Source organism: Lissotriton helveticus, chromosome 12 (genome assembly GCF_964261635.1).
Source record: "Lissotriton helveticus chromosome 12, aLisHel1.1, whole genome shotgun sequence".
Lineage (NCBI taxonomy): Eukaryota > Metazoa > Chordata > Amphibia > Caudata > Salamandridae > Lissotriton > Lissotriton helveticus.
In genome coordinates, this window is record NC_136073.1 from 857,381,332 (window position 1) to 857,405,955 (window position 24,624).

Here is a 24,624-nt window from a genome sequence, read left to right on the forward strand (position 1 = left end):
GCGACATATTGGCTATTCGTGATCTTCTTTGGTGGGTTCCTCCAGATGAGACCTGGAGGATGAAGGCTTTGGGATGGAGCACCAGCACTGGAAGTGGGTGTGTTGTGGCAAGGGGTCCAGACGGTTTTGTGCATGGTTTGGAAAGGTGAAACATGCATGTGCTGTTCGGGGCATACAAATCTCAACATCCTAAACATGAGAAGCATCCTAAACACAAGACTCACCAGAGTGATTTAAACTCTCGCTGCACATATAGGGCCAGATGAATCAAAGGGTTTTGTCCATTCTGTGCCTATGGGGAAATGTGTTGATACATATGGCCCAAAGTGAGTATATTTGCTTCTCCCACACCTGCATGGGAACACTCACCACCTCAGCTCAACACACCCATTGACTTCACCACAACACAGCAGTTAATCTCGCCTTAACAAAATCAAAACCCAATGCCAGAGACACATCCTACGATGACATCTCAGACTTTAGCGTGATAGGAAGATTTCAACTATGTGTTAGTACACGCTCCCGACACCCACAGTGGCAGGTCTGCACTATGCAGAAGCGGAGGATATAACAACTTTGCACAGGCATAGAGGAAAACGTGGAGATTTAGTGCCCCGCCAATACATCTGGCATTGAGTGTCACATGTTAGGTCTAACAGGATATGTTGGTGACGCCATCACAGCCCAACAGGTCATTGAGGTACCGGCCTGTCGCAGTCAACTGCATTCCCATCAGTCCAGATAACAGGTGCAACACCAGGACCAAATAAAACTATAGTCTCAACAGAGTAAAATATGACTCATTACCTCAACAAGTACAGTAGCATGCAACATTTAAGCAGGGTGTTACACAACCAGTACTTGGCATCACAAAGCGCAAACATGTTATCGTGCCACAATAAGGTGCTATTGCATTATGATGACCCTGCACAACATTGCAACTTTTTGCTTGAACAGACTACGTGAAAACACAAATGCCTTACATAACTACACGACTCAGTTTATCATCTCAGTACAATAAATACAGCACATTAGCTGAATGTAACACATTACATAGAACTCAAAAAAGCTCCACACTAAGTCACCACCTCACAGCACTCAACAGTTTAAAACAATCTCACTATCGCACCACATACTTCTGCACCACACCCTTCCCACTACCTCGCACCCTTACCGCTATAGATTGTGTTTCCTTTGAGTAGGTGTGGGGAGGTGTGATGTTTGACTGAACTTTGGTGCTTTTATTTTATAAATGATACAATTAAGCCCAAGGCTTGTTTCCTGTTAAATGTAGCTACTGAGTAAGCAATTTGTGGGTAGGAAAGACTCTTCGGGGAGCAGCGGTATGGATGTATGAGAAAGTGCACTTGCATATGGGTGTGCAAGTGGGCTTGTGAGAGCCAGTGTTTGCAAAAAGAAGGAAAGCAGGGCAGTGTATACAACCAAGAAATTCATATGTCGAAAAATCTGAAACCAAAGTACCAAGTACAAATATATTAACAATTTTGGTGCAACGTGGAACCGACAAAGGGGAAAACAGCCATATTTAATAAATTAAAATTTCACAACATAGGACAGACAGAACGACAAGGTGGACAGAGAAAGACTCAACACATTCATGTTAGTATCTAGTTTGTTTTTTGTCCTAGATACTGAGACCTCTAGGTAGGCTAGACACTCTTAGCAGGTTGGAACACACCGGGTAGCCTGACATTAAAGCGGGCAGCTTTGAAGTATATGAGGTAGGCCCGTGATCCTCTTCCAGGTTCTGGATAAAGCTGGCACATTTGAGATCCATGCATCAGGCTGGGGTTACCTCGGAACATGTATGAACACATCTAACCGGCTGATGGGATGCATATCAATCAATACCAGTAGGATAAGCGCATTTTAGATCTATCCTCATGTGTCAGTGGCTGGACTTGAGCCAAGCAAGGGCGAAGGGTATCAGCTCCATAATGTTAGTTCTACATCTTGTGCAGTCTTGAAGGAAAATTAGAGAGCATGATAAACAGGCACAAAAATAGAAACTTCCTTCTCGATTTTGGGGATTCAAAAGGAGTACCATCTATCTATAAGCTAACAACTCACTAGACAGAAACACATTGCCCTAGTGAGTAGGAAGGATTAACCAGATGTAAAGTACAAGGAGGGGTTCATAATGGAACACACAAAAGCGGTTTTTGCCTTGACTAAAATATGTAGTTTTGCACCGTGTATATTACAGTGTAAATGGCAACCTGTTTCAGTCCATATGGGACAAGTTTGTTGTGCAGGTCTTCATCAGAACAATTCTGCTGTTTTTACAAAACACAAGGCCATATAGGACTATTAAAAACCAGAGTGCATTCTGTTTCCTGCATCTGGTACTTAAATGGAGGAACACAGAGGTTGTGTTTAATTAGCAGAGAATGAACAGATTGAACAAGTGGCTGACTGCACCTTAAACCTCTGTTACCGGTGGCCTGGGTGACTAGAGTCCAAGCAGCCTGCCAATTTCCTGTAAGGATGGATGGGTGAAGGGCAGATAGATACTTGCAAAACGGCGAACTGTGCCAAATAGTATAGGAGTGGAGATTTATCTGGTCTTGAGAAGTTGGTGACATCAAAAGACAATTGCAACAGGGTTACACTTGCTTGCATGCCTGAAACTCTGCTGGTCGTTTTACCATAAGAGATATGCAGTGACCAGTCTTTGGAGTAGCTTCTCTTCCATTACATCTGATATTTAGGACCCGACAACAGGAAGTGACCTACCACATTTGTTACCAAACACTGGGTCATGTCAATACTACAGGTCATGTTTTAAGATGGAAGTATTTTACCCCCTACTTTGGAAGTCAGGAGTAAAAAAAAGGGGATTGAGATTTGTCGTAGGATTATTTAGGAGTGAAAAAATTAAACAATATTTTAATATTAAGCCTGGGGTGTTTCCCTCATGTAACCCCAGCTTTCTCAGTAGTTTGAAATTCATACACATGAAAGGTTTAGCCACTTAAAAATTATCTTCAGATTAGGCAGCAACAAAAGTAGAAAGCCTATCTGTGGCATGTCATTGCTGGTAATATTACTAAGAAAGTTTGGATGAAGGCTTAGCTGTTCCCTTTATTTGTTAATCCCTACATTTTGGTTGTTTAAACTATATGTCTTAATTAAAGCGAGGTTAACATGGTAGTAAGTTGTGTATATGGTTAGCTGTGATGTCATTCTGTTGCTATTATCGACCTCCTTTTGCCTCCACTAATTGGGAAAAACATCACTTACCTACAACAGTATTTTTTTTCTTCATTTTTGCTCTTGTTATAGAATCACGTGATATGTACAATTCTGCCATATATTGTTTGAGTTCAGGCTATCATGCTTTTCTCTACAGAAAACAATGGGCATGGACCGTAGGTGTGTGTGCTGGGGAGGGCTTAATGTGGCATTGACTCAAAGCCCACAATGCCCTTCATGTTGTTACATCTCTAGATTCTTTACTTCTGCTCTCTGGTTTGGAAAAGGAAGTATAAAAGTCTTCCGCCTAAAAAAAAAAATGACTGCTGTGCAAGATCCCCAAAGGAACAGAATGAATACACAATGAATCCCAAACATTATCTAGCTTGATAGTTGCACACTGAAGAATTGTTCAAGTTTTGTTCCCAGTATGGCAACTTGTTTCTGTTTGTGTGTAACTTCTGTCTTCAACAAGGCCTTAATGGTTACAAATTCAATGCTTGCTCTTGTTTTCTAACTTAGTGCTTGAAAAATAACAAATAGGATGTTGGTCTGCTTAGGTCAGGGATTTGGCACCCAGAGAAGGCGGTGATATATCCATGGAAGCAGCCCAGGCTGATCAAGGTAGAGACTTGCAGGCAGAGATACTGAGATTAAGAGGCAGAGTTTGACAGAACCTTGCAGTGCCATGAAGCAGAAGAAGAGGATATAAAACGGTACTTTTTCAGTTTGATTGTTCTATAATATTTAACAAAACAGAGCTTCTGTCTTCCACCATGGAATTACAAAGTAAAGACATACAACAAAATAGCCTTTTCTTTTTTCAAACATTCCACATTCTCATGCGTTTTGAGTAAGCAGCAATGTCCCGATGAAGGCCCAAGTAACAGGTCTTGCCCAGAACAAACTGAAACATGTGCTAATGTTTATATGGTAGAAAAGTTTAGCATAACATCATGCAACAGGAAAAGAAAATTAAATCAAGGTACTCACGCAGCTAGCATTTGGGTTTATTTCTTTACCACTCCCATTTTTATTTAACTTGGACATTTTTTTAGACGCTGGGAGAGATCTGTTTGTGTACATTTCAGTGACTTAATACGCATGGTGCTTTATTGCAATGTTTTTCCATAAAAACATTTTTTTACGTACATAACTTTTGTTTCTTTTGACAAAATACCACATATTAAACTAACATTTGGATACAAAGTTCATCCCCCTCTGAGCTGCTTCGTTGTTTCTATTCAAGTCCACCCACTGATCATGGTAGGGCCAAGCTGAAACTCCTAATCTACCTCTGTAATTAATTTGTGCTGTACTTCATTAATTAGCCACATTACTTACCAAACCTCAATTATTTTTTTGCTTATCCTTTTTTGGTTAGATTAGGATTTTGGTTTACGAATGGCATATTCCCTGTGCATAGGCAGTTTGAGACATGCTTTGCAGGTTCAGGATACACACTGCAGTGTGTGATACACCTTGAAAGTTATTAACAAATCTAGCACCTTGGGAGGGTGCCTCATGATTGCCCTGGTGGCAAAAAAACTGCACAGGGCATTGGTTACTTCAATGTGATTGACATAAAGAAACTAAAAGTGCATAAGTACTTCCTATGCGTAATCTTAACCACCAGTGCACACCTCCTCCAGTAAGCCTTCAGAACTGGTGAACCAAACTCCGCACAGCACCTACCACGAATCAGCTGTGCACAGTACGTCCCAGGAGTCCTCAGATCTAGTGCACACTGCATTATAAAGCATTCCTATGGGCACCCTGTTCCAATGCACACACTCCTGCCACTAGACATGTGTTGCAGTGTAGCAGGGAGTGCAGAATGCCTCTCCAGAAGCAATTTCTACCAGTGCTACCTGCAATGCACTGAACCGCCCATAGGACTCCCATTAATAGGTCACACAGAGCTTGCCCCAGGAGCTTACCTGATCGTAGCTGCTTGATCCTCCCCTTGCTTGCGGCGGGGTCCACCGGCAGGAAGTCTTTGAACCAGGTGATCTCTGGGTCGGGGTTGCCGCTAGCGGCACACAGCATGGTGGCTGTCTTTGTGCGCTCCACCACCTTCAGCTGGGGGCCCATGTCAATGTTTGGGAAGCCCGGTGGCAGCTGGTCCTCTGCAAAAAAACAATCCCAGATTCAGAGACAGTGAAGAGGAGGTGTGTGGGTGGAGAGGGGTTGGAAAGGATGGTCAAGCAGTGGGTTGGAGAACAAGACATCTAAAACCTGGCTTCCCTCCCCCACTGATGCCTCAGGCGCTGATCACCCGTTGGCTAGCTTCGACTTTAAGGACCCTTTCCCCAGCTACTCCCATTCCTCCTTGGGGGTATCAATAGAGCAGTTTATCAAAAGGAGATAGGACACTTGTGACCACTTATTCCAAGAGATTTGAAAAAGCCCTCATAAACGCTGCGTATCTCGAGAAGCGGTATATCTTATTCTCCGCCCCACGCGAGCGTTATGGCAACAGTCATTGGGCTTATTCAGTCAGTGTCTTGCCAGCCTCACCCGAGGCGATCTCTGGTTTTTTCGTGGCAGTATCCAGAGAAAAGCGAGTTACCCCACTGAAGCTGAGTGATAGATAAAAAAGTGTGCAGGTGATTGTAGGTTTTATTCAGTTCACTTGACCACTTATTAAAAGTTATTAGGTATGCTCTGGGGATAGTTAGGAATCCTTAGCATATGTCATTTGGACAATAAAATAACGTCGACATGTTTCTGCTCTATTGGCCCGAGGGTCTAAGAGCTTTCGTCAGGACAGATAAACAAGAAAACACACAGTGAGTAAAAGATAATGTCACAATTTTGACATAAAGGGTATCTATCATTTAGTAGTCTTACCCTTGAAGGTTTTCAAATACCAAAAGTTGTGTCAAACGCAGTCTAATCCAAAAGGTCCTTTATATCAGACAATCTATCTGAGGCGCACTCCATGTTAAGAGTGGTATACACATTCCATGGAATTATCCATCATGTGATAATTATATACGCAAACCAAATTTTTCACAATATTATGTCCTTATATTATGGCATGAGTCTGACTTAGATTTCAGTTCTGTATGTTTCAAGATATGGATAAATATTCAAAATCCAAGACGAAGATTATTTCCACGGTAGTAACCTGGTCTGTTGGCCGAGTAAGCCGACACCGCGACGTTCCACAAATTCGAAAGCCCGCCACTACTGACTGTTGCCATAACGCTCGCGTGGGGCGGAGAATAAGATATACCGCTTCTCGAGATACGCAGCGTTTATGAGGGCTTTTTCAAATCTCTTGGAATAAGTGGTCACAAGTGTCCTATCTCCTTTTGATAAACTGTACCTTGTTTCGGGGAACCGATAGGACAACCATTCCTCCTCCCTCCTATTGATAACTAAGGTATCAATAGAGCACCACATCCATTCAATTGCGGCCTAGGACTACTTTAGCTAATCCATAAGTTTATCGCTCATCTCTTGACGGGAATGATATGGGAAGCAAGGTATTGCTGCAGTCTGGGAATTTCATGGGACACAATACCAAGTGCTCGCTTGTTCCTACCTCATGCAAAGAGACTGATAATGTACTCCTCACTTTAATATGTATGGCGCTGGTGGAAAGGACTCCATCGTTTATTTCAGTTTCTGAATCTCATAATATACTGCTGTGATATAGCAACAGTTGATAACTAAACTGGTTACCCACTGTTATGATGTCAAAGTCCTTGACGGCCAGGCTGACAGGGCCTTCCTGAGCGCCTGTCAGCGCAGTGCTGCTTGTCTGCTGACAAGCAAAGCAGCAGGTGGGGGAAGGAAGGCGGGGGAGGTCCTGAGAGTTGGTCAAGGATGCAAGTAAGTTTTTATTTTTTACCTTTGGGACAAGGATACATAACAGAGGCCATGTTATGTATGTTTCCCATCTCAAGGATACATAACAGAGGCCATGTTATGTATGTTTCCCCTCCCCCTTGATTCCTCTACCAGTGCTTAATGACACTCAGAACCAATCGGTGAAAAATACCCCCGTAAGAAACTGTTATCCATCTATGATTCTAGATGGGGGAACATCCTTTACAACGTAACTTTTACCACGCAGTGCCTTTACGACGCAACTATTACAACGCATGTTATTACAACGCATAGCGCTGGGGGGGCGCTCTAGGATAGGGAATAGATTTAATTTACTATCCAACACCTTCCCTACTATTCACGGGGACTGGAGTTGGAATAGTAAATTAAACTATTCACTATCCAGCACCCCTTAACGCTATGCGTTGTAACAGCATGCGTTGTAAAAACTGCGATGTAAAGGCATGCTTGGTAAAACCATGCGTTGTAATGTCATACATCCTTCTAGATGTTATATTTGTGTCTCGCTAAGAGCCACTAGCATGAATATTAGATTCTAAACCTAGTAATTGACTGCTATGGCATAGCAACATGTTGTTAATGAATGTTATTACCCATGTTGAAATGTCATAAACGAATCCCAGGCTCCTCTGCAGCGCTCTCGCAGAGCCTGTCAGTGCTGGGCTGGAAAGCCTGGAGCACAGCTTCTAAAATAAAAGTAAATAAAGGCTCAGCGAGTGGTGGTGGAGGGTAACAGGAGGCCATTTTTTTTTTTTACATTTGGGACAGGGAGGAGAGGCCATATTATGATTGGCTCCACCATTATTCCTTTGCCTCAACCCAGCAGTTATAAGCAGTGGCCAAAGATTTTAGGGCCATAAACAACATAGGGTAACTGAGTTACGGAGATGTTTTCCACCTCGGGGATCTGAGTGACATCACAGACAACTCATGCTTCACTCTCATTATCTATTTCATGCGACTCAGAACCATGAGCTCTAAAAAAAAATCCTAGCAACTCATTTAACCATCTATAATTCTATATATTCAATGCACAACCATAACTCATTGCTCGCCTTTGACTTATCTGAAGCAAGGTTTGCTTTGTTGCAATGTTTGCTTTGTCAGCTGGGCAAGCAAACAGAAAACAGTATTAGTCCATCTTTCCTACAACCAACACAGCTCTACTATGCCATTACTTGACGGTCCCCGGACTCCCATAAGCATTCTCCATTTTCAACTTAACAGTAGATGTTGTTCAGCCCGGCTACCATCTATTTGTTTTGTTGGGGAATTTTATATAGTGGGCACTCGACTCGAAGGTATCAGAGCACTTTACATAAGCACCAGCTGCGTTACAGATCGACACATTCATTTTGTTACGCACGGGGAGATTGAGTGATTTGCCCAGAATCACAGGATGCTGAGACTCGGACCCGGTTCTCCAGCTTCGAGGTCGGCCGATCTAGCCATTACGCCACCTCCGCTGTAGTCATAATTGGCTGTAAGCAACAGACCGTGGTATGAACACCTCCAGGATCCCTGCGGCACATACATCAGCTTCAATGCTGTATACCTGGCCACAACCCGCCATCTCAAAAGCACATGGCCACCTTCTCTTCTACATTCACCTTAGACCAGCTGGAAACAAATTGGCATCAACTTAGCACACCCGCAGGTGCACATTATAACAAAGCTATGTGTTTAGCTAATGATGCCACTCAATAGAACCATCTCAATGGTGAGGTGAAGGATAACCATGCACACCTGTGGAGTGAGAAAATGGCAACGCCCCTTGGCACATTCTCCCATACGAAACAAAGACTATCAAACCCTTACTGGATTGGACAGAATGTATTCTTCTTGGTACTGAATAGGAAGAGCTTCTTAGTGATACATGGACAGACTGATCCTAGGTAGGACTAGCCAAACCCAAATACCCCGACTCACTGATCCTAGGTAGGATTAGCCATGCCCAAATACACCGGACTGACTGATCCTAGGTAGGACTAGCCAAACCAAAATACACCGGACTGACTGATCCTAGGTAGGATTAGCCATGCCCAAATACAGCGGACTGACTGATCCTAGGTAGGACTAGCTAAACCCAAATACACCGGACTCACTGATCCTAGGTAGGACTATCAAAGCCCAAATACTCTGGACGGACTGATCCTAGGTAGGACTAGCCAAACTCAAATACGCCGTACTGACTGATCGTAGTTAGGACTAACCAAACCCAAATATACCGGACTGACAACCTAGGTAGGACTAGCCAAACCCAAATACACCGGACTGACTGATCCAAGGTAGGACTAGCCAAACCCAAACACACCGGACTGACTGATCCTAGGTAGGGCTACCAAACCCAAATACACCGGGACTGACTGATCCAAGGTAGGACTAGCCACACCCAAATACACCGTACTGACTGATCCAAGGTAGGACTAGCCAAACCCAAATACACCGGACTGACTGATCCAAGGTAGGACTAGCCATGCCCAAATACAGCGGACTGACTGATCCAAGATAGGAGTTGCTAAACCCAAATATGCCAGACAGACTGATCCTAGGTAGTACTAGCCAAATCCAAATACACCGGACTGACTGATCCAAGGTAGGACTAGCCATGCCCAAATACAGCGGACTGACTGATCCAAGATAGGAGTTGCTAAACCCAAATATGCCAGACAGACTGATCCTAGGTAGTACTAGCCAAATCCAAATACGCCGGACGGACTGATCCTAGGTAGGACTAGCTAAACCCAAATACGCTGGACAGACTGATCCTAGTTAGGACTATCAAAGCCCAAATACTCTGGACGGACTGATCCTAGGTAGGACTAGCCAAACTCAAATACGCCGTACTGACTGATCGTAGTTAGGACTCGCCAAACCCAAATATGCCGGACTGACTGATCCTAGTTAGGACTAGACAAACCCAAATACGCCGGACAGACTGATCCTAGGTAGGACTAGCCAAATCCAAATACGCCGGAAGAATCAAGATGGCGCAAATAAAGAGGGAGGGAAGGAAATATACAGGGGAAAGGAAGGCAAGGGAAGAGGGCGAGAGGACAGAAAGGGAGAGAGGGCAGTTGTGTAGTGGGGAAAGGAGACAAGTCAATATGGAAGAGAAAGAGAGGGAGTTTAGGAACAAAGGAAGGGTGATAGTGGAAGATAGAGGAAAGGGGTGCGTAGGGGGAGATGGAGATCCTGATCCTAGGTAGGACTATCCAAACCCGATGACACCAGATCATCCTGACTCTCTTGGTTGAGCATTCCAGAACATTAAGGAAAAGGGTCCCCAGAGTCCAAGAGTGCTGCAGTGACATACAGTTGGTAGATAGACCCTATGTAAATGAAGATAAAGTGACAAAGCGCTTTGGGATAGACCGTGAGGGGAGACAATTACTTGGAAGAGAAGAGAAGAGAGGAAGACCAACTCAAAATGACAAGAGGAGAGGTGGGCTGGCTGGCAGAGACTGGGGAAAAGGATTGTAGGATACGCTGACTGGGGATCAGAGGTGGCAAACAGTAACTAGTGGTCGGCTACCCGACGCTTGCAAAGGCGTAACAAGCTTCAGGCACATCAGTTATTCAAAGGTAGGTCCCACCTCCTCAGGTCTCATCTATGAGCAGTACCCATTCACCAGCTTCTGCAGTCTCATTGGTTGCCGATGACATCATGCGTGACTCTTGTGTCTGCTCTACCGCGTGCGCCCACCTGCCTGCACCAGGCTTCCCTTTTTAATTCAGTAACCGAGGAGTGTGCATGTGGGTGGGTGCATCACAGGAATCTGCATATATTACCAGGGTACCTAATTAGGAACAAATGTTAATGTTCCATCGCAATGCCTAGTATTCCTCGGTGTTTAATTAAAAGAACGGTGGTGTGGGACGTGGCTGGTGCGCAGCCACTCTGCAAAGAAGCCCTCCGTTCGGCTTAGGACTAGAAGCACGGAAACTGCAGATTCTTTTTTTGGTGTGGTCATAAGATTTTCAGGACACAATTTTGGGAAGACACACTTTAAAGAAACAAATAAATGCAAAAAATTATAATTCTTGTATTCTGGAACATGTAAGAGACCAGTGATAAGGTAAAACAATGGTGCAGTGCTCAGTGCAAAATACAAAGCCACCAAAGAAATGGATTAATTTATTAAAATACCTTTGGGCCTTATTCAGTGAAAACTATGTAAAAATGGCATTTAATGGGGGCAACGTATTCCAGAGAATGTATTTCAATTAGGCTACACCTACTATTAGGCTCACAGCCACTTGCAAAATGTTGATGTTTCGACCCAGTCGTATGAATCGGCAGGTCGTCATCAGGACCAGTATTTAATTAAAATCATCTACTTGGGATGTAATCAAACGTTTGTAGAGCTACCTGTACTTGAAAGTAGGAAACTAAACATGCTGCTGGACAAAGTCACAATGCTGAAAGTTTGGGGGGTAGAGAAGAAGTTGGCAGAGGGTAAGTAGATATACTAAGTACCGCCATATGCCAGTATCGATAGCAGCAACTGCTGCTGTCTGCGCTCTGTTACAAAGCTGGCAATATCACGTTGCCTGCACATTCTACTCTCCCTTAACTGTAGAGTAACCTACATTTCCTGTCATTCCCTATCAAGACGATCATCAGCGCACCCTATTCCTCCCCATCCATAGAATAACCTGCTTATCCAATGGTTCATCATAGGCAGCATAACCACCTGCTTATAGGGTAAACTATCAATCCTACCCTGCCATATTGCTCGACCTATCTCCTCACCCTACATCTCTGCAAGCAAAATGAAAGCGGCCCATCATACATCTCCCCATCTATAGGTGAATCTGCCCATTCTACACCTGGATATCCATAGGGTAATACACCCATGCTCTACCTGTTCATGCAATGAGTAGCCTGCACACCTTACACTTTATCATCCATACGGCAATCTGCACACCCTACACCTTTGCATCCGTAGGGTAACCTGCCACTCAAGGCCTCCGCATCCGAAGCGTAATCTGCCCAGTCTTTCAATATCTACTTTTAAATGTGCAAGTGCAGGTTATTTTTTTTTGCTTCTGTAGTAAAGTTTATTGATTGGAGGGAACTTTCTGGAAACAAGGAGTCCAGCATATGGCTCTGCGCCAAGAGCAGTGTTATAGCTCCCTCAAGCTAAGGAAAGAGTTTTTGTTTTTAAGGATATCCTGGCCATTTTGCAAATTAGCTGTGCTAAATCCAGAATGGGATCTTACACTGTTTGTGAATGTTTGTGTTGGTATATAAAAGTCAGACATATTTCCTTTGTCAGCGCTCATCAGGTTTGAAGGTCTGGAGCAGTATAAAAACAGAGTGGTTTTCTGTGCACCCTAAGTGTATGACAAATAATTTAATGGGCGATCACTCAATGGACTTTTGAGATGTGAAATAGTCTCTCGTGGATTGCATTAACAACATTCCATGGAGGTGGAATGGTGCATCGATTAACCAATAGAATAAGTTGAGAGAAATACTCCTCTGAGTGAGGTCCACGCCCACTAATTTTAAAGAACTGATACCAAAAGGCGTTACGGACAGTAGTGTTGTGAAACCACACAAAGCCGCCAGACTAGTTATGGCTAGGATTTTAAAAGGACAGATATTCTAACAGTCTTTTATTCTGTCTGTTTTACTTTAAAACAGAATTATTTGAGGGAAACAACTCCGTAACAGTGGGACACCAATACTTTCTTGCCGAGTTTCTGAAATGGTTATTATGTATCCTGCACGCGACCAATAAACGGATAATACATTTCGTATTTGTTTCGATTGCAGACAGTGCATGGATACCAGCACTTTTAGGAAAATCTCAGAAAGGCAAATGCAAGGCAGTTTATCTGTGTGTGCTGAAAGAGGGTCGTAGAAATTAGATGCAAGGCCGTGCACCTCTCTGTATGTTGTTTGTAAACAGAATATTAAAATACAGAAACGTGTTCTTTGTAGAAAGCAATGTATTTTTGTAACACGTGCCGGACGAATAATTACAAAAAAAGCATAGAGTGTGGCAACCCAGAAGTACTGATATTTGAGGGTTCAAAAGTCATGGAGGGGAGTTTCACACTTGCTGTAAACCACTTAAAAAAGGTTTTTGAGGTCCTTTGGTGCCAGAAACTACCAGTTAATTTGTGGGGCATGAAGGGTGGTGGAGATGCTATTTTCCTGCAGTGTATGTTTCTTCTTATCTAAATCAATGTCTGAATTTTTTGGCAAGGACAGCACCGGTCACAAGTCGAACATATGAATTGGGCCCTTTGAATACGCTTCCTTCTTTTTAAGTTTTCAACCTCGTGAACATCAAACTTGTGACTCCAACGGTTGAGACAGATTTTGCAAGCTGCTCTGAAAATAAAATCTAAGGACACAAAGCAGAAGGAGGGAGGGCTTGATAGATGAGCTGGGACAGAGGAAAGGGCGAGAATTTGCAAAGAATATGGGACAGAGGGGAAGAGAGTGGTCACCTGGAAGGCTCACTGCCGGACACAAGATGGACCCTACCCTAGTTCTGCCCGCAGGAGCCAGGCGTTTGCCAAGTCCCCAGATGTCCATGTAGACCAGCCAGCCTCAGATTTGGGAGTGGCAGTTTTGTACTCTATAATTCAGTTAGACATTCACAATAAATCATAGTGTTGTCTGGGAGGGTTGGTTAAGGCTTGGATGTCTCTGTCCTGGGAACGGACAACAAGCAACCGCTTTTCTTCAGGTCATGGGGACTATCACTGCAAAGTTTGAGTTAGTCACTGCCACCAGCAATGAGAAGGCGCCAGGTCGGAAATATATAGACCACAAAGTTTGTGGGCAGCAGTGGTTAGTTTGTAAAAATATAAGTGCTAGGGCTCTCGTCAGGAGACCACTGCAGCTTGCAACACACATTGCCCCCGCCAGTGCTGCCAATGAGAGTAACAACACAGCTACTAACCATCACACTGCTACAAGTGTGACAATTCAGACTATTCCAGACTCCCAAAGCTATAAGACTGGCTTGGGTGGCAGAGAGTAGTCAATTTTTAATGTATATTGAATTAATAATTAATTGTTGTTGTGGTCATCTCTAAATTAGCCAGACAGCGCCACCTTGAGGCAGACTGTCACAAACACCGGTGTTGACAATTAAGGACCGGTGCCGAGCACCAGAAACCACCAGCTCAAATTATGCACTGGTGGGCAGGCTTCTTGGATCTCAGTATAATTTGGTTTTGTGCCACACTGCTTAGTACATCGGACAGTGCGCGAAAGGCTAGATGGCACCTATTGTGCAGGATACTGCCCTTGTACATGGACAGTGCCTGAGGGATGTGCCACCAGCAGGGTCGTGACACACTGCCTGGTTCGGTCATATGACCCATTATCCTTCCCCACGCCCACCCTGCCACCAACTAGATGAACCATCAGGCCCTGAAGAGCGCTTTGTATTTATGGGAAGATGATACAAGATGGCGCCGGTACCTCGGAGGACGCTGAGCTTCGCGCTGACGGAGATCTCGCCATGGGGGTTCTGGGCCACGCACTCGTACAGGTTCTCATCTCGCGGGGTCCGCAGGGGCTGTATTCTTAAGACTGCACCAGCGCTCTCATCGAACTCGATGGTCTGAAAAAGAGAGGGGATAAGATTGTGCGGGGGAAGAATCAAGATGGCGCAAATAAAGAGGGAGGGAAGGAAATATACAGGGGAAAGGAAGGCAAGGGAAGAGGGCGAGAGGACAGAAAGGGAGAGAGGGCAGTTGTGTAGTGGGGAAAGGAGACAAGTCAATATGGAAGAGAGAGAGAGGGAGTTTAGGAACAAAGGAAGGGTGATAGTGGAAGATAGAGGAAAGGGGTGCGTAGGGGGAGATGGAGAAGAAAAGTTATGTACAAAGAGGAGATGAAGAAAGCATTAGCGTGGGAAAGATAAAAGGGAAGAAAGACAGGAAAAAATGACAGGAAGAGTTGGTTAGTAAGATTAAAATAAAAATGGAGGTGAGAGCAAGCCAGAGAGAAAATGGAAAAAACAAAAGAGGAAAAGAAGAAAGGGAGACGGGAAAAAAGGGATGAGGAAGACAAGAATATAGTGACGAAAGTGAGAAGGGGCATGGGAGAGAAAGAAGAAGAACGAAAAACAATGAGGGGGGAAGGTAACCGGTACAGGAAATGACGAAGCAAGTAAAAGGAGAGATGGGGAGGAAATGGGGAGGAAGGGCGAGACCGTGTCAAGTGAACAGTAGACAAAGAGCGAGAGAGAAACCAAGATTGAAAGAGATAAAAACGAAAGGGGAAGAGGGGACACAATTATAGGAGAGGGGAAAGTAAGGTTACAAGGAATGGGATAAAGTGACGGAGACAGGAGTTGCAGACAGAAGTATGGGAGGAAAGGATAAAACACACTGATTAAAATAAGAAGAAATTGGGTTATCACTGCATTGATCTTACATTCACCCCCCACACACAAAGAGTAGATTATAACAGCCTTATCCACCCCAAATCTAACCAGTAGTTGTACTGTCCACCAACATCATGCTGGGTGGCAGATCTGTGCCACAAAGAGTACTTGTTCACTTACTCCACCCCGTGAGCAGCAGTTTTAACGCCATCCTGTCAGAAAGTCTTTCCCGCCCACATCTTCTTGTGCCTTCCCCCGAACCCCCATCCCCCTGTCCTCGGTCTCCAAGAATGCGCTCTTGCCACTCATTCGCCGCCTGTGCCATTCCCAGTGGCGTAGCAAGGTCAGGTGGTACCCGGTGCGGAAAATTTCTTGTCACCCTAGGCTTGACAAAATGGCAAAAATGTGTTTAAAACACATTTGTTTTGCCATTTTGTCACCTTCCACAGTGATGAGACCAGGGGCGGTCCGCACCCACCTTCCTACGCCACTGGCCATTCCTCTTGGTGCAGGACAGTCTCTTCTTTGCCATCCTTGGCACTCGCTCCCATTCCAATGATACTGCCCCTTCTGATCTTTGCCACCCTCTCCTTTGTCCCTCACTCGGTTCTCTGTCACTGCGTCATTTTCTGGCTCGTTGCCGCCCGTTTCGGCCCTGTCCCTCTCTCGCCATTAATTCTTCGACTTCTTCCTCCCGGTCCATAGCAGACTTTCCCATGCCACCCGCTCCCCATTTCTGCCGTGCCTTCTCTCTCTCTTTCCCTGCCACATCCTCCTGTGCGACCCACTATTGGAATGTGGCCTACACCATCCTCGTTGTCTCAGCCCTGTCCGTCCCGCCACACACACAATCTGTGTCCTACACTTCCTTCTCCATCACTGGCCCCAACTCCTGGTGGTACCCTGCTCACCATCCACCTCCCGTTTCTGCACCCTCTTCTGTCGCCAGCTCCCGTTCTGCGTTGTATCCTCCCTCACCAGGGATGTACCGCCTGTGTCCCACCGTACTCCTGCCCTTGCCACCCGTACCCTGTCTCGTGTGTCCCTTTCTTTCCCATTCCTAAGTGGTACCCTCTGTCCCTTGGCACAGTATCCTGGCCTTTGCCGCACCTTCTACCATCTGGGTTTACATGCTCACTCTCAAAGCCCACATTTTCAACACCGGGGCCAAGGACTACTTGTCATTCAAGCACTTGGGAGCCGAAGTAACAAGCATTTGCAATGCAATAGGTCTCGCATTTACGAGAGTTTGAGTTTTTGGCATTGTAAATGACAATGCCTTTCATTTATGTGTTGTTTTTAAAATAGATAAATAAAAGGCATTGTCATTTACAATGCCAATAGCTTAAACTCTCGCAAATGCGAGACCTATTATTGCACTGCAAATGTGTTCATGCTATAAAAACATTTTTTAAAGTGTTGCGGGAGTGGCATGTCAGGCACGACAAAGCTATTTGAGAAAATAGTGCTCGCAGACTGTAATTGAAGCCTACCCAATAACAACACATGTATCAGGGGGTGTTGCCATGGAAGGTTACAAAATGAGACCAGGTGGTACTAAGGAGGGACTATTAAGCCTATTGACCAATGAAAAACCACAGTTTACAGTGGACAATGACACAAGCCATTGAAAGATATGGGCGGAGAGTGTGCGGAGCTTCAAGTCCCTATGTGAATACAGCATGCCTCGCAGAGCAGGGCTGGTGCTGCCCAGGCTCTACCTAAAAAGGTTGCATCACAAGGCAGTTGCTGGTTTTACACAGCAACTGCTTCTGACTCACCCTCAGCTTTGCGATTTAAGTGATGTAGAAATGAGTCGCAGCGCAACCCCGCCCCATCAGCACTGGCTTCTCCCCCATCCCCTCCAGGAGGATTCAGTGGGGGAACGTGTCCTCACAAGCAGCTTACTTCACCTTTATAAACCCACACCAGCTGCCTTGACAGGTCGTCAAGGTGCCAATGGCTGCTACGCTGATACATTGTATTGTGAATCGGAAGGGCATGATCCTTTCAGTCCACCGAAAAAAACCAAAGGGGATGATGGACGGAGCGTTGACAATACAAACACTCACCCCCAGTCAACTGATCTGGGTTTAATCCATCACCGTTCTTTAGCTCACTCTGCCACCCCAGTTCAGACATGGCCATATGCAAATCAGTCTGACCCTGTGCCTCATGGGAACAGTTCAGCCCGAACTGCCAAGCCAGGTCTTCCCTGGACCGGAATCAAGCTTCCCAGGACCGGTTTCTGGCATTACAGCCGTCTTCAGCGGGGCTTGCTTGAATCCAGTGGCAAAGTGAGCAAGGGACTCACGTCCCCCCCCCCCCCATCTCCCCCTCCAACCCGATTAGAAAACAGTCATTGAGTGAACTTTGCAAGTTTGCAAGATATATCTAACTCACAGTGTGGCTTATGCACACTGCAGCTGGCTGTTTTGCGGGCACCAAGCATGTAATTCTGCAATTTGCAGGTTTGTGACCGTAAAACAGTTTTATACATCGGTACATCAGGCCCAGCACTATATGGGCTGCTCGTTTTTATTTTGTAGTTATTGACAGTAGATGATAATGTGGTAATTGAATAAGCCCATTACCCAGTACTAAGTTCGAGGAGCAGCGATGGAACAAAAACCGTTTACTACACAACCGGGGTGGTGTCTCATCTCTCTGGGCCTTGCAAAGACACGCTTTCAACTGGTGCTCCGAAGAGGGTTATCTAGGCGCCTGGACTCTGTTTGGGGAAGTGAACCAGTAGGAAGCAGCTGTGCTGAAGTGCAGACTCCTGCAGCCAACCACAGGAGTTTACTGGCTGGTAGGGAAGCTCTGCAGGCCGCCTTCAAAACCAAGACCATCGAGGAAGGGGGCTGGTGCAAACCAGCGACAGTAGTGGAACCCCGGTGGAATCAGAAGATGGTAAATAAAACATATGCAGAGAGATGCCAGAGGGCCTGGCCAGGCAAATAGTCTGGTGACAGCCAAGAGATATGTGTGGAACCAGAGTTGTGTAGGAAATGTGACAAAATAAAGAGTGAATGTACCTGGACCACCACAACCGGGGGCAGAAATGAGGTCTTGCTGGAACCATAACAGCAATAATACGGAGTGGTCTGCTGGTGAAAACTCACAGGAAGAGACCTCGGTTCTAGCCACAGTCACAGGAAAACTCACAGGAAGAGACCTCGGTTCTTGCCACAGTCACAGGAAGAGACCTCAGGTCTTGCCACAGTCACAGGAAAACTCACCGAAAGAGACCTCTGTTCTTGCCACTGTCACAGGAAAACTCACAGGAAGAGACCTCGGTTCTTGCCACGGTCACAGGAAAACTCACAGGAAGAGACCTTGGTTCTTGCCACAGTCACAGGAAAACTCACAGGAAGAGACCTCAGTTCTTGCCACAGTCCAGAATCCACCAGATGTGATCACTTTTGTTCCACTATGAATGGCTCAAAATAAACCTCCAGGACCATGTCCTCTTTCCAGATGTCCATGGGACCATTCCTGGTCCGCCAAGCCAGGGAAAAATGTAGGAGCCCCGAGAAAGCCAATAGCAAGCAGGGTCCACCACCAGCTTACGACAAGGGATCCCTGTCCTTTCCCTTGAGGTGAGACCAGATTCTTCCCTGGAAAAGATACATTTGTTGGGGAGACCGACAACAGTATGGTGAAAGGACCCAGGTCCTGGCAGTGGGTGATTGTCATCTCTTGTCCTATTACAAAAAGGCGCTGTTCCTCAAGTTCTGTAAGGCTCACTCACGCAGAGTCACAAGCAAAGGGGGTGACATGTCTGAAGTGGTGCGTAGAAAAGAGATGTTCCCTGGTGTCCCCTCTGTACTCAGTGGTAACTCCTGCTGATGCTCAAGTGTGAGGGAAAGAAGCTGATCGCCACTTTATTTAAGAATTACGAATGACTCCAGACACTCCTATATTACATGTTGAGAACAGTTTCTGAGATCTAACGAGTGTGAAACAGATAAAGGAAGCAAAAAAAAACCTGGGGAGAGGGAGAAGAAGATGAAAAAGTTGTCTCAGGCAGTAATTTAATGGTCTAACGCCCTATTTGGATTTGTGGTCTCTGGCTGTCTGATCACTTAGTGTGTTGTTTGAATTCTGGGCAGGTCAGTGCCTCAAAAATAGTGTAAGGCTGTAGCACCTTGCCGGGAACAACTTTTCAAGAGTCCCGCAATTTGGCAAATTGGCCAGTCCATGGTTCACAGGAGAGGGGGCTTTAAACAGTGGGTGTCAGGTTGGAGCAGAATAGAGATGAAATACCAGGACAAAGTTCAACATCACCTCACCCAGCTACATCCAGATAATGAAGCTCTCAAAGTCAATAGCGTGTGAATGTAACCTACCCCAAAACAAGCGCAGGGAGGGACACCTGCCAAAAAGGGGTCTCCATGGTTGATTTCCTCGGTTTTTACAACCAAACCACCTGTAAGCGCTCTTACACCACTTCTGCCCTCAGGTGAGCAGCATCTTTACACCATCTCTGTCTCTCCGTACCATCAGCTTCCACATACTACCATTATCACAAGATGGTGTCTTGTACATGCCATCCTCACAGTGAACGTTCTCGCACCATCCTTTCCTCTGAATCCAGCGGACTTTCGTATCGCCCCATCAGCGCTCTCAGATCACTTACCTCAAACCTCTGAGAGTTGACTTTCCGGCCCTTCTTGTTCCAGGTCACCTGTGGCTTCGGGTCCCCAGTCGCTTGGCACACAAAAGATGCAACCCCACCAGACACGCCTATCTGGTCTACTGGCTTTTTGATGAATTCCGGGGCCCCTTTAAAAAAAGATATCATAAAAATTAGACACATCTAGAATTACCTTAGTGTTGGAATTTCTACTACAGTCAAAAATTGGTAAAAAGTAGTTCATTCAACAACCAGTGTTCATCGTTTTACATGCACAACATGGTCAAAGCAACATAAATTATAAACAAATAAATAAAAATGTCCCCTAAAATAAAGTACTTCCGATGTAAAAGTACAATTCCAATAAAACATTTTGAGATAAGAGATGAAACAGAATTAAAATGGCATTTTTATATTTACGATGAGACACAGAAAAAATGAAATTGTATATTAGAGGAGGACGCAGTCCTTAGATTGTGTAGTCATTTTTCTTTGAAAAGAGGGGTGGTAGCTAGCAATAAAGGACAGCTTTACACAATTCGGATGTTTGTGATAAAACTGAGGTGCACTAGCCAAATCAGAATGTGTGTCTCAGAATGTTCTGCTGCTATTATTCTATTGATATGTATGGCTGTCATAGAGAACCTCTATTGTTTATTTCAGTTTCTGAAAGTCATAACTTCTTACTATGAAATCACAAAAGTGGATAACAGAACTGGTTATTAACTGTTGTGATATCATCAAGACCTTACAGGCCAAGTAACAGGGCTCTCTGAGAGCCTGTCAGCATAGCTCTGCTTGTCTGCTTTCAAGTTAAAAATAGTTTGACTTACATGGTGCAAATCAAAAAACCATACAAAAATGAGCACTGAAAATGTACATAGAGGGTTTTAAACCATTAAAATGCAGAATGGTATGAGGACTGTACCTGTAAAAAGATAAATACATAAGATACCATAATTAAAAAGAACACTGAGAACTTAAATAGAAATAAAGCAAAGTAGAGCTACTAAATTACAATGCAAACATATAACATTTTTACACATTAACATATAAATTAATAATAGTGCATCTTATAAATATAATGCAACATAAAGGTCAATCGGTTTCCAAAATAGTTGGTAAGTAGAAGAGTTGAATTAGCTCCTCGTTTTGTAAAAATTATTCCTGACCACCATGTAAGGACTGCTAATAAAAAAGCATTTTTCCAGTTTTTGGCAATTGATTTTAGAGCAGCAGATAGCAAAAAAACTATAATTTGTTATGCAAATCTGACATTGTTGTAGATAATGAAATAGATTTTCAAATCAGTCAGTCAAAAGACAGATTTTCTTAATGATATCCCAGACCTCTTTCCAAAAATTTTAAACAATAGGGCAATCATACAAAACATGCCTTGGTTAACCGGTATTCAGATTACAATGCCAATAATTTGTAGAATCTAAAAGCTTTGAAGTATATCATTGTAAAGGAGTCCATAAACAATCAAACAAAATAAAGGAGTTGTTTTATATAAAGTGACAGGGACCCAACCATAGATATTTATCATCCATATTTTCCTCCATGTATCCAGGGAAACAAATATGTCAACTTAATTGTTCCGAAAAGTATAAAGAAAATGAAGATTATTCTCATCAAAATTTTTTAATTTTTTGAAAATGTTGAAGCAGCATGTGGGGATGCAACCAATGTTTGAATGTCATTTTCTAAATCAGAGGTGACAATCTCATGTAAATTGTTTGGGAAGGAATTAAGAATGGAATTACACAAGATTTCATATTTAGAACTATCAGGGAGAAGTAAAATAAATTGTTGCAAATCAGCAAAAGTTCAAAATAGTATTATAATAGATATCTTAAGTAATAAATACCTGCTTTAATCCAAGCTAGTCAAAATGTTGTGGTAAGATGTAGCTCAATTAATGGGTTATACCACAACAACAGTTTTAAGGTACTTGAAATATGAGATTGAAAAAGAGTCTCAAAATCTTGCTAAATTAATTTTAGGGATGTAAGAACAGTAAGCAATTTTAGAAAGGGGTTATAATTTGGACATAGTTAATAATGCAGATGAAGGAATGGGTGAGACCAATCCTTATTTAATTAGGAATCACATGGGTGATTTAGATACGTTTGTAGGACTACCATAAAAAAGAACCTTGTATTAAAAAAAAAGCTTTATCTTGAAGAATATTCTGTAAGTCAAAACCCAATTAATCTGTGCAAGTTTTAAGTTTTTACAGCTTAAACTAGGTGTTTTGTTGTTCTTAAATACATTTACATATGAGTTTATCAATATTTTGTATAATACTGAATAGGTAATTAAGTTGGTAGCATAGATAAACAGTAAAAAAAATGTGGTGCAATAACCATTTTGACCGATTCAAACTTCCCCACCAAGATAAATATATGGAAGACCAAATGTGAAATTTATCTTGAGAATGAGGTCACAATTCAAAGTAAGCGATTGTTTCATCGAGTGAGAGAATAGAATCCCTGAATATTAAAGTTTTTGCCATATTATATCATTGTAGGTAAGCATGTCTTGGGTACAGTGATGATTCAAAGGAAACAAATCTGTTTTATTAGTGTTTAAAGTGTATCCTGAAATTTAGGAGTACATTTGTATTAGATTGAGCATAGGGGAATAGAGGGGTCAGGATTACGAATATACAGAAGAACATCATCTGCATACACTGAGGTTTTAATGCTGACGTTGTTAATAGTGAGACCTTGGGTTTCATTAGAATTAGAAAGCTGTGGTTAATGGCAATTTCAAAAAACACAGTAGGTCTCGTATTTACAAGACTTTGAGCTATTAGCACTGTAAATGTCAATAGCTTAAATTATCGCAAATACGAGACCCACTGAATTGCAAATATTGTTTGTTTCCAAGCACCCCATGCCGTGCATTGCACTTAATAGAGCCCACGCCCTTTTCTTTAGATGAGCTGTGTCTGAAGAAAGGGGAGGTGCCTCTTAAGAGCAAGCGCGGAATAGGGCGCTTGGAAACAACCCACCAAAAAATATGTGTAAAGCAATAGGTGCAGCATTTGCGAGAGTTTAAGCTACTGCCATTTACAATGCCAATAGCTCAAATTCTCCTAAATGTAAGACAAATAGCATTCCAAAGAAGAGGCCGCCATTGTACCGGCACTGAATGTTGCTGCAAAGCACATCGGGCCTGCAGTAAGGCAAAACTCACTAAAGAAATAGTGCTTACAGACTAAATAACACTGATGGTGTAACAACAGAAGCAAAAGGGCGAGTCCTCATGGAAGGCTACAAATGAAGACAAGGCGGTACTAAGGAGGGACTAACAAGCCAATTACCGAATCAGACGCCAGCATTTACAAAGGACAAAGACACAAGCCAATGAAAAATATGGGCCGCAAGTAGGCGGAGCATCAAATGCATACTCTAATACAGCATGCCTCACAGCGCATGCGCTGCCCAGGCTCGACCTAAAAAAGCAACGGTTATGAGGGACATCCTTGTGTAGTTCCCCTAGAAAGTACTCAAAAATTGGCCGTTAATGTATATTGGGAACGCATCATTGCACTCTAGAAGTGCCACCTTGACCTGAACGTAGGATTGTGTGTCACCCCAATGTACCATTGAGCACTGGACCAGCAAAGGTCTCAACTGACCAAGCATTTTCATACTTATCAAAAGACCTTATGTACCACTGTGCCCAACTCCCAAACTCAACCTACTCACAATGCACCAACAAGTCAAAGATGCAACACTGTATTAATGCCTCAACAGCCTGGACCCAACAACAGGATCATGATGTAACAATGTGTTCCTGGCAGCTATACACCTAGTGCAACACTGTATTGTAACAAAACAATAGGACTTCAGCTCAACAGTTTGTATGTAAACAAGCATTAGCAACGCCAATAGGTCTGACCGTGTTAAGCACCCAGTGTTTTATTTTTTTCACAAACAAATGCATTGTTAATCAAAAGTCAAAAAAGCCCAACTGTGTTTCCCTAGTACAACAATGTGACCGAACCCCATGCATGTGGGCCACATCTACAAATATGCACTGCCCCAAAGTATTGGTGTATCAATAAACCGTGCCGTGCGCATAACACAGGAGGCGTAAACAGGACATCCTTCGTATAAAGAAGGAATGTGTTTAAAATGGCACTATTCAGAATGTGAATTTCAATCCAAACAAACTTCTTACATCAAAATCATCTTCTTAAAGGCTACACAATAGCATTCTCAGCGTCACCTGTGCGAGTTTAAAATAAACTCTGCATAGCTCCAAATTGGGGGGGGGGGGGGGTGAAGAGGGTCTTTCCCCTGCTAAGCTTTAACTGCAGACACTTGGAATGTCATCCAAAAAGTACCCTCCAGAACTTCACCTGGTGAAATTAAAAATGTAATCTGGATGGTTTTATGTGGGGAGGCAGTTCAAGTTCATGACGTACTCTGCATTGCGTCACCTGGGGGAATTTAACGTGATATCTCTAGCGCTTCACTTGTGGGATTTATAAGGTAATTTGTAGCGCCTTACCTGAAGAAATTCACACTG

At 43.7% G+C, this 24,624-nt stretch overlaps 1 protein-coding gene and 1 long non-coding RNA gene across 5 annotated transcripts in view; one reads left to right on the forward strand and one right to left on the reverse strand.

Moving 5' to 3' along the window:
- Window positions 1-24,624, forward strand: part of LOC144798606 (uncharacterized) — a 1,317,000-nt gene that overhangs the window by 307,821 nt on the left and 984,555 nt on the right. The window contains exon 4 of one of the 2 annotated variants that reach the window (XR_013603578.1): window positions 3,777-3,932. The exons of the other annotated variant lie outside the window; for it this stretch is intronic. This is a non-coding gene — a long non-coding RNA (uncharacterized LOC144798606). The remainder of the gene's footprint in view (window positions 1-3,776; window positions 3,933-24,624) is intronic. 2 annotated transcript variants of the gene reach the window in all.
- The window catches only part of PTPRS (protein tyrosine phosphatase receptor type S), a 320,940-nt gene that overhangs the window by 145,697 nt on the left and 150,619 nt on the right, over window positions 1-24,624 (reverse strand). For all 3 annotated transcript variants that reach the window (XM_078669564.1, XM_078669562.1, XM_078669563.1), the window contains exons 3-5: window positions 20,083-20,228; window positions 14,531-14,672; window positions 5,157-5,345 (exon numbers count right to left, since the gene is read on the reverse strand). In XM_078669564.1, the coding sequence (XP_078525690.1) occupies window positions 5,157-5,345; window positions 14,531-14,672; window positions 20,083-20,228 (477 nt within the window). The remainder of the gene's footprint in view (window positions 1-5,156; window positions 5,346-14,530; window positions 14,673-20,082; window positions 20,229-24,624) is intronic.